We start from the raw sequence: 16,226 nt of genomic DNA on the forward strand, positions 1-16,226 counted from the left end.
TCAGGTAGCCAGCTAATACACGAAGAGATGCTCACTATCATTGGTCATCAAAGAGATGCAAATCAAAACAACAATGAGATACTCTCACCCCAGCACTGATGGCAAAGTTCAACAAGACAAAAATAACAAATGCTGGCGAGGATGTGTAGAGATAAGGACTCTCAAACACTGCTGGTGGGACTGTGAAGTGATACAACCATTGTGGAAAACAATAAGGTGATTCCTTAGAAAACTGGAATTGTAGATACCATTTGACCCAGCAATCCCATTACTCGGTATATGTCCTAGAGAGGTGAGAGCCAGGACAGGAACAGATATATGCACACTCATGTTCATCACAGCACTATTTACAATAGCAAAAAGACGGAAACAAGCTATGTGTCCATCAGTGGAAGAGGGGATGACCAAACTATGGTACATACACATAATGGAATGCTATGTAGCACTAAAGAATAATGTAGAATCTGCAAAACACTGCACAATATCGATGAACTTGGAGGACATTATGCTGAATGAAATAAGTCATTCGCAGGACAAATATAGTATTAGTTCATTGTTGTGGAAGGTCAAGGAAAGGTTTATATATGGAGAGAAGCTTTCTTTGTTGGTTGCTAGGGGTGAAAGGGGAGGGAACACTGCAAAAAAAAAAAATGCACTGATTCGTGTCACTTTAGTTTTGTGTATTTCACTGTATTTAAATTATATTTCAATAAAATGCATTAAAAAGTAAAAATAAACAGAAATTTTTAAAAAAGTACTAAGCAAGGTGTAAGTCTTACTAGAAAAAAAAAAAATTTAACTTATGTTAAATAACTCATCTCCTAAACATTCTGGATAAATGAAACATTCTATTATCCAAATCACTGAGCTGTGCAAAAAGTCCCACCAAGAGTATGTGAGAATGTACACTGAACTCTTCTCCCACTCACTCCTAGATTCATTCTAATGAAGAGGCAGCAATCATGAAAAAAAGATTCCAACTCTGTGAGAACTTACACAGCAAGACTCATTAATCTCAATTTCTAGCTCCCTCCACCCTCCCCCAAAAAAAACAGAGGTAAAAAAAGGAAAACTTAATAAAGGGGGAAGCCAATTTTAGGAGGGATAGGTCCATCCTTTCAATTTATCCCAGCTTAACATTTTAATCTGTATGTGTAACGTCTGTTAAAATCTGACTCTTAATTGCCTGAAACTACTCACACAAACTTAAAAAGGACACTGTCAATGCTCCCAGGGAAGTGACTGGATGGAATCCTCATAAAGGGACGCTAGTCACATGTACACCAATTATGGCAGAAAAGCTACCGTCCATGAGTCACCACCACCAGGTGCAATTGCTTTTTCATGTATTATACTTTTTTTTAACTAGCAAAGAAAAAAAAAAAAAAATCAAACCTCAAACATTGCTCAATTAAATAATTCAAAAATCTTCAATTCAGAAAAGAGTCCTGAGTTTACACATACCATGCCTACAATCTTCATCAGCTTGCCCATAGTTTTTCTGCAAAATAAGAGACACAAGATAAAATTAAGTAATTCAAGGGCTGCTTTTACCATAGATTTTATCAAAAAAAAGCTCAGCTTTGTTTCAAAGTTTAATCATTAATATGCTGCAACCTGAACGTTCCCAGAGCGAAGCTGCCTCCTGCTGCTGTCTGAAGCTCACACAGTTCTCCGACTGGACAGCACCGCTACAGCCACAGTACCCGCCCCAGCCCACTCACCCACACCCCAGTGCTCCCCTTTGCTCATCTCGAAGCACCAAAACCTCCTCTCCCACCCTCATTCCTTGTGGACGAGTTTCTTGAGAAAGCCGAAGTCAGGAGACGAGAACGTCCACGTTCTCCCCAGCAGCTGGGATGTCTCCCAGCACTCACACACACACACACACACGTTCGCTCCCTCCGTCTGTTACCAAACCAACTACCCGTGCTCCTCTCTGAAGCCACTCCTACCATCCCCCGGATCCTGATCTGCCACCTACTCGAGAACTCCAGCAAGCCTCCTCTCGTTATTTTTTTCTCCTTCCCATTGGATCATTCTCGTGAACATAATAATATGCTATTATTTAGCCTATCAAAAAAAAAAAAATCATTCTCTTGACTTCCTGCCTCCTACCAGCTACCATCCCATTTCTTTTGCACCTCTTTGTGGCATCATTCCTCAAGAGTATGTATGCTCCTCGAGGTGTCTATACAGGCAGTCCTCGGATTACCAACGAACTCAGGTTCTAAGTCTGTTTTTAAGATGAATGTGCACACAAGGTGGACAGTTATATACATCAGTTAGCCAAATGTTAGTCTTCATATCTAATATATAGTATACCTCTCTACACATAAAAAGCATTAAAAAAACACTTCCAGACCTAAAAGATCTTTAACGTAATAATAATAATGTTTTATGTACAAGTCACAAAGTAATGCCCCTTTGTTTGAACATGAACACCATTGTTTGACCTCTGAATTTTTAATTAACAGGCTTTATGGGGTTGGGTGGTAAATATGAGTTATGTGACTTGGACATTCATAACCCTGGGACTACCTGCACTCACATCTTCAACTTGTTCCTCTGATCTCTCAAACCTTCTATAATCACTCACCTACCATTTTACCAAAACTCCTCTCACTAGGGTCACCAGTGAGCTGCACTACATCCAGATGGATAAAATACAGTCTATATCTACATGTACACGTCTAGAGGCAGAGTTGCTCTCAGTCGACTCTTCTTTACTCACAGCCTCTGACACTGCTGAACATTCCCTCGTATTGACATCTGGCTGCTAGGACACCTCACTCTGAGAGTTCTCCTGCTACCTCACAGGTCACTCGTAAGGCAGCCTTGCTGGTTCTTCTTCTCCCCAACCTCTTACTGTAGTGCCACTCACTAAGCCTTTGCTCCCTCTTCCACTCTATCTACACTCATTCCCTCGGTGATTTCACCCAGGCTCAAGACTTTATATATCATCTACATGCCTAGGACTCTAAAATTAGTATTTTTTCACCCAGTTCTCTCTCCCAAACTCCAGACTTGCACATCCAACTGCTTGCTCAACTTCTGCAACTGGATATATAAACGACATCTCAAACTCAGTGTGTCCAAAACGGAACTCCCATCTTCCCCCGCAAAATGTGCTCCTCGTCTACAGCCTGCTCACCTCAATTGCCTTCTCATTCTTCCAACTGCTCCAACAGAAACACCTCAAAGTGAGTCATCTGTGACTGTTTTCTCTCTCTCACTCCCCACATTCAATCGACTCTGAAATCTCACTGACTCTACCTTCAAATTATTAACTAAAACCTAGCCATTTCTCACTATCTCCACCGTTACCATTTTGATCTGAGCCACTGTCATCTCCGACCCAGATTATTCCAGTAGTTTCCAAACTAGTCTCCTGGCATCTATCCTTATCCCTTTACACTGTCAACACAAAAGCTAAAATATTCCCATTAAATCAGATCATATCACTCCTCTACTCAAAGCCCCATAATCGTTCCCCATCTCATACAGAGCAAAAACCAAAATCCTGACAATGACTTAAAGGTTCCCCAGGATCGAGCCCTGCTACCTCTCCAACTTCTTCCCCTGCTACTCTCCCCTCGTGCACTATTCCTATTCCAGCCACACAGCCTCCACGCCGTTCGCCAAACATGACCAACGTGCTCCTGCTGCAGGGTCTTTGCACTAACTCTTCCCTCTGCCTGGACCGCTCTTCCCCCAGATTTCCACAGGGCTCTCTCACTTCCTTCACATCACCTTCTCAATGAAGCCTACCTTGACTGCTCCATTTAACATCACAATCCTGTACCTGACCCCAGTACTCCCATTCTCCTTTCCTCTGTTCTACCTTTTTTTATGCAGTTACTACCTTCTAACAATCTATATTACTTGCTTACTTATACTCTATTGTCTACCGTCTGTCCCCCTGAAAGAAAAAGTACCATGAAGGGATCTTTCTTTTTCTTTTTCAGCAATACGTACCAAATACCCAAACCAGGGTTTAACACATAGTATGAACGCAACAAATACATACTGAATGAGTGAATAATCCCAAATGCTATATAATTAGTATAACTTTCAAAGCACAAAAATATATTGTTTGCCTTTAAAGGTATTTAGCAATTACAAACCACTTCACTGTCTCCTCAGCCTGGAATTAGCTGATCTATATAGAAAGTGGCCAGCAATAGTCCCTACTCAGTGAAAAAGACCATTGTCCATAGATCATCATTGGCTAATCCACAGTGTTTACTCACCAGCTGCAAAAATGAGGCAATTCTGTAAAGAAGACTCTCGATTTTGATGCGTTCTATCTCCAGCGGACATGACCCTGTGAAGTCCGCCATGGAGTACTGGCCAAGAGAAAGGAGGGCCTCTGTGCAGTGCTTGAGGGCCATCTCATAGTCCTGCCTTTTAAGTGATTCACACGCTTGTTCACATGACTTCTCAGCTCTTCTGTCTTCCATGACTCAGGGACAAAAATCCTAAAGATGGGGGAATGAAAAAGAGAAGATTGTAAAAATTTATTAATTATAAATTCTAGCTCCTTTTCTGGCTTAAATCTCTCTCTGAATAGTTACCCTCAAGTTGCCTTTTGATCAAAGTCACAGCTAAGCCACAGCCATTGATGTTATAAAATCTCTACGTCTTAAATATTATAAAGCTTTTACTAAGATCCAAGCAAAATGTCAGCCAGAAGCCAGGTTCATACCATCATACATCAAATTTATAAATGAGACAAATTTATAAATGAAACATGACTTTGAACATTGCAAAGAGAACAAATCATGAATATTAATTTTTTTTTTTTTTTAACCAGAAGGTGCAGAAACGTTCACATCTCAAACTTCAAATTTCAGTTTTTCTAGTATCTTCTTCTTGCAATTTTGTGATTGTGAGTACCAGGTACCAAAATCTATACTACGTATGATTTTTCCCAACCAAATGGAAAAACTGGCCAAATGAGAATTTGGTAAGCATTTCCTTAAGGCCAGGCTCTGAATTCAAAGCAGAACGAGTCAACACTGCTTTTTCTTTTTTTTGGTGGTGAATGCTATCTTACTTTATTTATTTATTTATTGCTTTTTGGGTGCAAATTTACAGAACAGAATTTGTTTTACATTCAACAGTTCATGTACATTTGGTTTCACTGCCTGACTGCTTTCAAGACACTTGCATTCTAGCAAGAGAGGCAAAGCACAAGTGAACCATTACAAGAAGGACTTATTCCTTCTGCCTCAAGGCATGAGCTAGCCTGGAAAGGTGAACAGGAGTTCACCACGCAGAGGTGATAGGGAGAGCAAGCAAGAGCTTTTCCGAGAGAAGTGTTCAAGCGAAGGGGAGGGGAGAAAGCACAGGGCTTAGGCTCAGGAGGTGTCAGAGGAGTAGAAGGAGCTGTGAATGTCCTCAAATGCCACAAGAAGGAGGACTTGATTCTGTGGCAATGAAGCACAAGGCAAAGTTTTTAAATAAAGAAGGACCTCATCAACTATAAGTCCTGTGAGGCAACAGAAGGAAAAGAAATCACAAACAGACAGAGCCATTGATAAGAGACCACTATAGTAGTCCGGGAAAGAGATGGTGACACTCCTTCACCCTAGTGAGAAGCACTCATGTGGCAGGGGACAGCACTCATGTGGGCAGAGAAGACCTCAAAGCCTTAGACCTGGCAGTGACAACACTGTTTCAGAGAATCGCTCCTGCTGACTACCTCCATCCCTAACCAGCTTGTAGACTGTTTCTTGCCTGCATCCACCTTACTCACTCTGCAGCAATTCCTTCCCTTCATGTCTAACCAACTGGTCCCCAGGAGCCTAGTATCTTCCTTGCACCCTTCTCCAGCCTGCACATGAACTGTCTGCCTGGCCACCCAGCCTTGGTAACAAAGACCCAGCTCTGCCTTCTCCCAAATGTTCTGCAGCCATCTGTGTCTATATACTCCAGGGAAAGATGAGGGGAGCAAGTTACTGATACACAAACAAGCAAACAGCAGTAGTGAGTGAGGAAAAGTGACAGACATAATCTGTGTTGTGTGTTGCCGAGTAGATTTTTTACTCATAGTGACCCTCCATGACAAAATACAACTGCTCCACAGGGTTTCCTAGGCTGTCATTTTTATGAAAGGAGGTTACCAGGAGCCACTGGTGGGCTCAAACTGCCAAGCTTTCAGTTTGCAGCTGAACACTTAACCACTGCACCACCACAGATCCTAGAAGAAGTCTAAACCCCTTCAATTTTTGAGACTCATAGCAACCCTTCTGTGATAGTTGGAGCTATGTGTCAACTTGGCTGGACCATAATTCTGTGTGGTTTAAGGAGTTGTGATGTGGGTTATTCCCATGATGGGATCAGATGCGTATGTTTTGAACAGCCAATCCACAGAAACGGAGTTTCCCAAGGGGTATGGCCTGCTTCCAATATATTTATGGACATCCTGGGAAAAAGAAACACTCTTCTGTGGATTGGGATCCTGTTGTGCTGCCTACACCTGTCCATGAGCAAACAATCCACCACTTGGCCTGGAGATCTTGGATTCGTCATCCATTGAAGTCAAGAGTCAGTATACTGCCTGCCAACCTTGAGCTCATCAGGCCCTGCAGCTGCGTGAGCCTGGAAAAGCCTCCAGCTTGACATTTGATCCAGGAACTTGGGACTTGCCAGCTTCTATAAGTATGTGAGCCATTTTCCTAAGATGAATTTCTCTTTCTCTATATGTATATATAAGCTTTACTGGTTTTGCTTCCCTAGAGAACTCAGCCTAATATACCCTCCTTGGGTTTCCAAGGCAGTATTTTTACAGTAGTAAATTGCCCAGTAGTCCTTCCGAGGAGTGGCTGATGGGTTTGAACGGCCAGCCTTCTGGTTAGCAGTCAAATGCCTTAGGCATTATGCCACCAGACCTGTTATGAGATTCTTAGTATATCAAAAAATGTACAAATATCTAAGGAATGGGACAAGGAAAAGTTCAAATAGGACTTCAACAGTATTTGTTAGCATTTGTTAAATACGTATGGTATGTACATGTGGTACAGTTATTCCCTGTACTTCTCTGTTTCAAAGTTTCAATTAAAAACAAAATAAGGCTTTAAAAATTACTATGTATTTTAAACATTCAAATTTAACAAATTAACACTTTTAACATTATAAATGAAATTTGTGCTATTCACAAGATAATCCAAGATATATTTATAATACTGTATCCTCAATCTTTAAGGAGCCCTGGTGGCACAGAGGTTAAGAGCTTGGCTGTTAACTGAAAAGTCAGCAGTTCGAATCCACCAGCCACTCTGCAGATAAAGATGTGGCAGTGAGCTCCCATAAAGATTACAGTCTTGGAAACTCTATGGGTCAGTTCTACTCTGTCCTACAAGGTCACTATGAGTTGGAACTGACTCAACGGCAATGAGTTTTGTTTTTTGGGTTTTTTTAATCCTCAAACTTTATGGCCTCCCTTTAAAGTTCCTCACCTTTCTCTCAATAGACGGTAACTCCCAGTTTGGTTTAAGGGAATTTAAATATTTAAGTTCAGATTGGCACTTAAGATCCTTCTATACACATCTATTAATTTGGGTGAAATCAATTATAAAACAAAACTCAAAAATAATGACTCTTTATTGCTACAGTGAATTTGCCCATCATACATAAGAATGGTGTTACAAGACAATCACTAACTTATGATACAGTCCAGAGTTTCTCAATCTTGGCACTACTGACATTTTGAACTAGATATTTCTTTGTTGTGGGAAGCTGTCCTGTGCACTGTAAGATGTTTAGCACCAACCCTGACTTGACAACCAGAAATATCTCCAGATAGTGCCAAATGTCCCCGGGTAGCAAAATCATCCCTAGTTGAATACTACTTGTATATAGATATGACTCCAGATAGCAGGCCATGAGATGGACGAATCCATGGATATCCAAGGCCTTAGAATTAGCAAATTTCCCCATAAAACTCCTAGTGTGCACCTAGAAAAATATTACAAAAAGAAGTAGAAAGGAAAACAAAACTAATAATGCACAAGCTAATATCTTTCTCTTTCCTTGACAGAGAATGGAACACAGTGCCCAAAAGCACGGGTTCTGGAGCCAGAGGTTCTGTGTTCAAAACTCACCGCCCCCACTCTCACTAGCTGCATGGACAAAGGCAAGCGACTTCACCCCAAGTAGTTCAACTTGCTCATGTTTGGAACAGTAAGAAGACAACTAATACTGACCTTTTACTAGTCTCCTTAAGCATTTTTAGAAGATGAGTGGTTCAAATCCACCTGCTGTTCCACGGGAAGATGAGGCAATCTACTTCTGTAAAGATTTACAGCCTTGGCAATCCAACGGGGGTCGCCATGAGTCAGAATCATTTTGACGGCAGTAAGCACTGACTTCTAGGGTTAATGTAAGGGTTAAGTGAAATAAGGTGTATAAAGTATCTAAAAGAACACCTAAAACAAAGCTAAGTGCTCAGCCCAGGACAGGAAAATATATATGTACACCCATGTTCATCGCAGCACTATTTACAATAGCCAAAAGATGGAAACAACCAACGTGCCCATCAACAGAAGAATGGATAACCAAACTACGGTACATACACACAATGGAATGCTATGCAACCCTGAAGAATAACACAGAATCTGCAAAACAATGCATAATGTGGATGAACTTGGAGGACATCATGCTGAGTGAAATAAGTCAATCACAAAAGGACGAATACTGTATCAGTTTGTTATCGTAAAAAGTCAAGGAAAGGTTTAAATATCGAAGGAAATTTTCTTTGTTGGTTACCAGAGGTGGGGAGGGGGGAGGGAACACTGTTAGGTAGACAGAGACAAGTATTGATTTGGGTGAAGAGAAGCACAAGGTATCAAATGTGAGTGATCAACACACTGGCATTGAAGAAGAGGAAGACAGAGAGAGGTGCATGGGAGGTACAGACAACAAAGACAATCCTTTTGCACACACAGTACTGCACTGTCAGTGAAGGCAAACATGGATATATAGGTGGACAGATGGGTGGACAGGCTGAACTATCAGGTGGTGTGATGCCTAAGGTATCTGACTGCTAACCAGAAGGCTGGTGGTTCAAACCCACCATCCACTCCTCGCAAGGAAGATTGGGCAATCTACTTCTGTAGAGATACTACCTCAGAAACCTAAGGAGGGGTCGCTATGAGTTGGATCCAACTCGACGGCAGTGAGTTTGTTTTTTTTTCGTTTGGTAAGCAGCGGGGAGTGTGCCCAAGACCATGTATAGGGTTAGCAGACAGTGTTTCTACAAGTGTCTCTATACTTTCTGTAAGAATTCCCAGATATATAGAAGAGCTGACAAAGGACAATGTTGTAGTCACTTCTTGGCCACAGCCAGCTACCCAGAGGGATGGAATAGTTGGACCTGTGGGCTTGCAACCATAGTTGCAGGGGATATCAAGCTCAATTGGCATAACATACTACACAAAAACACTGTTCCACATCCTACTTTGGCGAGTAGCAAATGGGATCTTAAAAGCTTGCAAGCGGCCATCTAGATGCAACAATGGGTCTCTCCTCGTCCAGAGCAAAGAAGAAAGAAGAAAACCAAAGATGCATGGAAACAATTAGTCCAAGGGACTGGGTACACCATATGATCCTCAGCCTATATGACTATGAGACCAAAAGAACTAGATGGTGCCCAACTACTACTGTCAACCACTCAGAGGAGGATCTATGTAGGAGATCCTGGATAGAATGGGAGAACAACAAAGAACAAAACTCCAAATCATTAAAAAAAAAAAATTTAAAAAAAACAGGACCAGGTTTGCTGGTCTGACAGAGCCTGGTGGAACCACTGAGACTATAGCCCCTAGCTGCCCTTCAGGTCTGGAACTGAACCCACACCTGTGGCTTCCAACTAAACAAAAGACAGATATACGAGCTGAACATTTACATTAGGAGAGATCCTAATCTCCTCCTTGGAGAGATCAATCATGGGAGAATAGAAGGGCTGTGTATGCACAGGGAGACAGCTCAGGGGGCAGGAGTACATGGTAGGGAAGGACACGGGGAAGAGGTAACTATAGGGAGGAAGTGGGAGAGGAGCTGCTGCATTGTGGGAAATTGCAGTCAATGTCGTGAGACAAAGTACATGTGAGCTGCTGTGTGGAAAGTGAATTTGCTCTGTAAACTTTCACCCAAATCACAATAAAAATTAAAAAAAAAAAAAAGTGCTCAGCAACGTTAGATATTATTATTTCAATTTATGTAAATTTATGAAAATTGGATATCACTTTACTGAGCTCAAAATATGATACTCAGAGAAAATATCACTACATAACAATCTTATCCACATGACACAAAAATTATTTTCACCATTCTGATTAATGATGATGCAAGACAAATCATTGCAAAAATAAGTGCATTTGTATGTAATCAATAAAGACTAGCTAAGCCCTAAGCCTGACTATGAGGGGGGATCACAAAGACTAAGACCAACATTTGTCAGCAAACTTGTTAGCTGGGGAGAGCTCAATCACATAAATATATAAACAGAGATTAGAGAAAGAAACAGATGAGCTTTGGGAGGAAATGATTGACTGACAGAGTTAATGTCTCTGATACATTCGTCTCAGGTGTCTACCTCAGAAGTGAATATTAATGTTTCCACCACAACTGAGTTTCCTTCTGAGGCTGACCTGAACCTGTAGTATGAATCTCAGCACAAGGCAGGTCTCTGTTCAACTGTTTGCTCTGGTTTATCAGTAAACAGTATTATGACCTGCTATTATCCACTCCTTCTGAAGAAAGGAAGGTGCACTCTCAAAAGATATTAAGCAAGCTCTGGTCAAAGTCAAAATGAGAAATGCCTCAGACCATTCTAAAAAGGAGGGCTGCTAGAGGAAACACAGTGAGAGGCCTAGAACCACTTCTTCTAGATGAAGACCATGCCTAGATACACCGAGGACACACAGAGACATCCTTAGCTATAGCCTATGACCCTGTCCCCACTGTAACTGCCTCATCAGTGCAGATACTGACCAACCTGTCTCTAAGAGACTCTCCCCTGGGACAGGGAATAGAAATCACTGGAACTACAACCAACAAACACAACATACTGTCATCTGTGGGAACCGATTCATACTGACCCCTCCTTGGGTTTCCGAGGTGGTAGCAACCTTCCTTCCAAGGAGTGGCTTGCTGGGTTTGAACTGCCAGCCTTCTGGTTAGCAGTCAAATGCCTTAGGCACTGCGCTACCAGAGCTCCTGATCCAAGCGCGGACTAAGAGACTCTCCCCTGAAACAGGGAATGAAAGTCACTGGAGCTGAGATACATTAATCACAGCAGCGTAAGAAACTGCATGACATTCACCCACTACTCAGGGGTGTACCCCATCTGCCTTGGTTCTTTCTCTTCCTGTTAAAAACGACCCAAATTCTTACCAAAAGAATATAATACACTGTAAGTTTCTACAAACTCCTACCCCATGGGGAACATTTATTCAAAAGTGTGACTTTGTAGGCAAGCAGGATGGAATCAGAAACCACGATTCTAATGCAAATCCATTAATTCCTCTGATCTACTCCTGCCCTTACTGAACTAGGGGCTAACTAACATTTGATCTTTTGCTGTTCAGTATTCATTCCTTTCTTGGTGGGAAAAGCCCACCTTTTCCTTTGGGAATTCACCTTTCCCCACTTCTAATCCACATGGTTCCTCTGAAGGGGTATAGGGTATCTTCCTGGGTGTCATGTAACTGGAACTGGCTAATCAAAGACTCATAACTACCAACACAGGGAACTGACTAATCAAAGACTCATAACCACCAACACAGTTGTTGTTGTTATGGGCCGTCAAGTCGCACCCAACTCATAGCGACCCCTCCTTGGGTTTCCAAGGCAGTATCACTACGGAAGTAGATTGCCCCATCTTCCTTCTGAGGAGTGGCTGGTGGGTTTGAACTGCCAGCCTTCTGGTTAGCAGTCAAGTGCCTCAGGCACTACGCTACCAGAGCTCCTAACAGAGGGATTAGGGTGGGGCATATGACTGCCAAAAGATATTAGGAAAATTTGCTCAGGCTTCTGGGAAAGGGACATATGCTTTTTTCTGCTGAATTTAAAAGCTGTAAAGCTATAGGAATTGAATAGGCTGCATTTATTTTTCTAACACTTAGTGCCTGCAACTGAAGCCTAAACAAAAGGCAGAGCTGGTTCATCAGGACAAACTGAGTCCTGGTGACTTCCTTGAGCTCTGAATCCAGCTAGCTGTGTCTGGAGGTTGCAGTTAGATGAACCAAGGAATTTATTCTCAGCTTACACAAGTTTAGGTTGATGTTTCAGGCACCTGGAACCAAGAGTCCTAACTGATATATTTATATCTGATTAGTTCCTGACAAGATGTGAAAAACCAAACAAGGTGATTCGAGTATCTCATACAACAATGTATGTACATATGAATGTTAATTAAAGTGGCCATATAGTTCCTGATTACTAATAAGTATAAAAAGCAAAAAAGTAGTCATAGGAAAGAAAGGGCTTCATGGGATTAGCTGGTTATCCTGCCTCTTGAAAATATAATCCCAAGACATTTGGCTAAAGAACTTTATGTAAAACTGCTTCAGTAAGAACAACGGCTACCCAGCAAGAAAAACCATTTACTGATGTTGACTATGTGCCAGATGCTGTTAAAAACTGTATGTAATCTGGCTTAATCCTCACAATGACCCTCACAATAATTACCACCATTCCATTATATGGACAAGCAAACTGAAGCACAGGCAAGTTAAGGTACCCACAGTTCCTCGGCAAATGGATGACCAAGGCCAGAGGCTAATGCAGCCAGTCTGGTGCAGCATACGCTTCTTCCACCACCCAACTCTGAACCCACAAGCAATCAAGGCTCTAATGCTGTTCCGGTGCAGCAGAAACGCAGATTCAGGCTCTCAGAAAGCATCAAATGTGACTACAAAATAGCATAATTTTCACTCTGAAACAGAGTGAAAATTTAAAGACTAATTTCCTACATGGTTCTACATTATGAAAGTATACCTGAAAAACCACAAACCTAAACCAATCAACTCCTTCGGGTAAGCAAAAGTCCTCTGTGTTCCATAAAATGATAATATTTGAACCTTCCACAGAAGTGAATTTTATGAGACTACTCCCATCAGTAAGTAACTTTTCACCATTTTTATAGACTAGAAACCTGTTTTAAAATATATCCATCTTAGCACAATCCAAAAAAAAAAAAAAAAAAATCAATAAATTGGACTTTATCAAGAAAAGAAGATGAACCTTTTGAGAAGAAAAATAAAAACTAAGATCATCAATCATAATAAAAGAATCCAATCTCAAAGGCTTATATACTGTATAATTCTATTTATATCACATTCGCAAAAGACAGAATCATAGGACTGGAGAATAGACTGGTGCTTGCCAGGCACGAGATTGGAGCCGTGGACTATAAAGGGACAGCACAAGGGGACTTTTAGGGTGATGGAAATGTTCTGTATACTGATTATGATGGTGGTGACACAAACTGTACATATGTTAAATTCAATGAACTGTACACCAAAGGAAAAGAGTCCTTGTCACTATTGTTATATGCCATCGAGTCGGCCCCAACTCATAGCAACCCCTCCTTGGGTTTCCGAGGCAGTATCACTACGGAAGTAGGATTGCCCAACCTTCCTTCCGAGGAGTGGCTGGTGGGTTTGAACCGCCAGCCTTCTGGTTAGCAGTCAAGTGCCTTAGGCACTATGCTACCAGAGCTCCCCTTTTCACTATATGATAATTTAAAATATAAAAAATTTTAAGTTACTTTTAAAGGATGAGTCTCAATTACACATGGTTTTTTTAAAATTGAAAAAAAGAAACATATAAAAGAGTAAGTTATTGTTAGTAAATTGAAAACTCATTCATAACCTCTCCCGCACATGTAGGTTTTAGAGGCAATAACAAAGACACTCAAGAAGAACATCTACAAACAGAACAATCTACAAACAGAACAATCAAGTTCACTTGGCACAGAATCCAGGATACTTTTGAAGAATTCCTTCGTGGCTAAATAGTTGGTCCAGGACCAACAGTAAATATTGGCAGAAAAATGAAATCAATAGCGTACCACAGAGGTGGTAGGCAGACTTGTCTAGGCGAAGACATTTTCAGGAACAGATGATACGAAGAGGGGTGATTTGTAAGCCTCTTTCTCTTCCCACTGTGAACCTCTTTCTGTGACAGTATGAGAATAACCACCAGATCACCTTGAAATCAAGTCAGGAAATAAATTTTTATTGGAAAGTCAGTTACATTAACTTCTTTTATTCATGTGTTACTTCAAAACCTAAATCCTGTATTTGATTGGAGACAGACCATACAAAACAGAAACAAACTATTATCCAACAGCAGGATCACATTAGGAACTAAAATTTCATCAGTCTAAATTTGAGATTATTTCTGCATCAGTGTCTTAAATATTTGTCTCCAGTAGTTTGTTTGTTTTTTTTAATTACCCACCTCGTAACTGAGCTGGGTGGAGTGAATCAGACTGCATCTGCGTTTGCAAAGGTTTCAGCAGAAGTGAACCCTCCTAGGCAGCATCACTATTTACTTTGACAATGCTCCTCCTTCCTAAAATCCGTAACTGGTTCTTAATACCTATGATATCTATCATTATTAGATTATATAAATAATAAAACCACAGGAAAGCTTAAAGTCAAACATACTAAAATATATAAATCTCTTTACATAACTAGCAAACAAAAATGTAAGCAAGAGCTATTAAGAGGGAAAAAAGGGGGAATTCACACCTGTTTAAAAGCCATAATTTATGTGTAATCTGCCTAATGCCTTATTAAGGAGCTCTGGTGGTGCTGTGGTTGAGTATTTGGCTGCTAACCAAAAGGTCGGCAGTTTGAAACCTCCAACCACTTCACAGGAGACAGATGAGGCAGCCTGCTTCTGTAAAGATATTCAGCCTTGGAAACCCTATGGGGGTCGCTATGAGTCAGAACCAACTCGATGGCAGTGGGTTTGCTTTGTTACATTATCATCTTCCCTGTGGAAATGCAATTATGATCCTGAAAACAATGTGACTAATAAAAACACATCACATTTCCTCAGGGAGGAATAGTTAAGAACATTCACTGTAGAGACTGAGCAATGGTTCCTGGATGCCTATAAAATAATGACCAAGTTCATGAGCCAGATATGCAAACCACCCACAATTCAGCTAAAACCTAACTTCCCCCTCACTCCTCCACACAAGCCCCAAGTACATGGACAGGCCTCACAATTGCTGAAATCACCATTCCTTCTGCCTTGTTTTCTCTCTAGACCTAAATTCCACCGAGCTTTTAATGTATATTTCAAGGCCTACTTCTCTAAGATGCTCTCTTCCCCAAAAACCAACATTACTTTCCATAGAATATTTGATCTGCTAATAACCTATAATTGTAGATTAAATATGTCATGTAAGATGCCTTACCTTCTCAACACAACTAACTAAAACACAAAACAACCCAAATGCCAAGCATTCCAAGAACTGTTCTTTAACATATTCAGTCCTCACTAGGAGGCCAATTCATAAAGAAAAACTTTGTATTCTCTTTAAATGTATCTGCTTGTATCTAAAACAGGAATCTACCACAGTAAATGGAGCTCTGGTAGTATAGTGGCTAAGGCATTTGACTGCTAACCGGAAGGCTGGTGGTTCAAACTCACCAGCCACTCCTTGGAAGGAAGATGGGGTAATCTACTTCCGTAGTGACATTGCCTTGGAAACCCAAGGAGGAGTTGGGTCAGACTCGATGGCAGCACATAATGACGACGACAACAATCAATAGGGCACACAAGCACAATATTCTGCAGAGCAAAAAAGTTTTATAAAGTACATGGAAGAAGTATTAGATAAAAAGAGACTAAGCCTACTGAGAAGGAAACGACAAACTAAGATCATCAACCACATTCTATTTTGAATCATTTCTTTCATCAAGAGGTAAAATCTTCTAAATTAAATCTGTTGTCGTTGCTGTTGTAAAGTGCCATCGAGTCGTTTCCGACTCATAGCGACCCCATGCAGAGCAGAACGAAACACTGCCCAATCCCACGCCAGCCCCACAATCCCTGCTATACTTGAGCCCATCATCGCAGCTACCATGTCAATCCATCTCGTTGAAGGCCTCCCCCTCTTTCGTTGACCCTCCACCCTACCAAGCATGACATCCTTCTCCAGGGAATGGTCCCTTCTGACAACATGACCAAAATAGGTG

At 41.1% G+C, this 16,226-nt stretch overlaps 1 protein-coding gene across 1 annotated transcript in view; it reads right to left on the bottom strand.

Moving 5' to 3' along the window:
* HELZ (helicase with zinc finger) overlaps positions 1-4,463 on the bottom strand; it is a 199,686-nt gene extending 195,223 nt beyond the window's left edge. Inside the window, exons 1-2 of the mRNA XM_042783553.1 lie at positions 4,254-4,463; positions 1,465-1,501 (exon numbers count right to left, since the gene is read on the bottom strand). Of these exons, the coding sequence (XP_042639487.1) occupies positions 1,465-1,501; positions 4,254-4,463 (247 nt within the window). The remainder of the gene's footprint in view (positions 1-1,464; positions 1,502-4,253) is intronic.
* Positions 4,464-16,226: the final 11,763 nt, after the last annotated feature.

The sequence above is a fragment of the Orycteropus afer genome, unplaced genomic scaffold, assembly GCF_000298275.1.
Source record: "Orycteropus afer afer isolate SDZICR_OR568_19922 unplaced genomic scaffold, OryAfe1.0 scaffold00018, whole genome shotgun sequence".
In the NCBI taxonomy this organism is placed as follows: Eukaryota; Metazoa; Chordata; class Mammalia; order Tubulidentata; family Orycteropodidae; genus Orycteropus; species Orycteropus afer.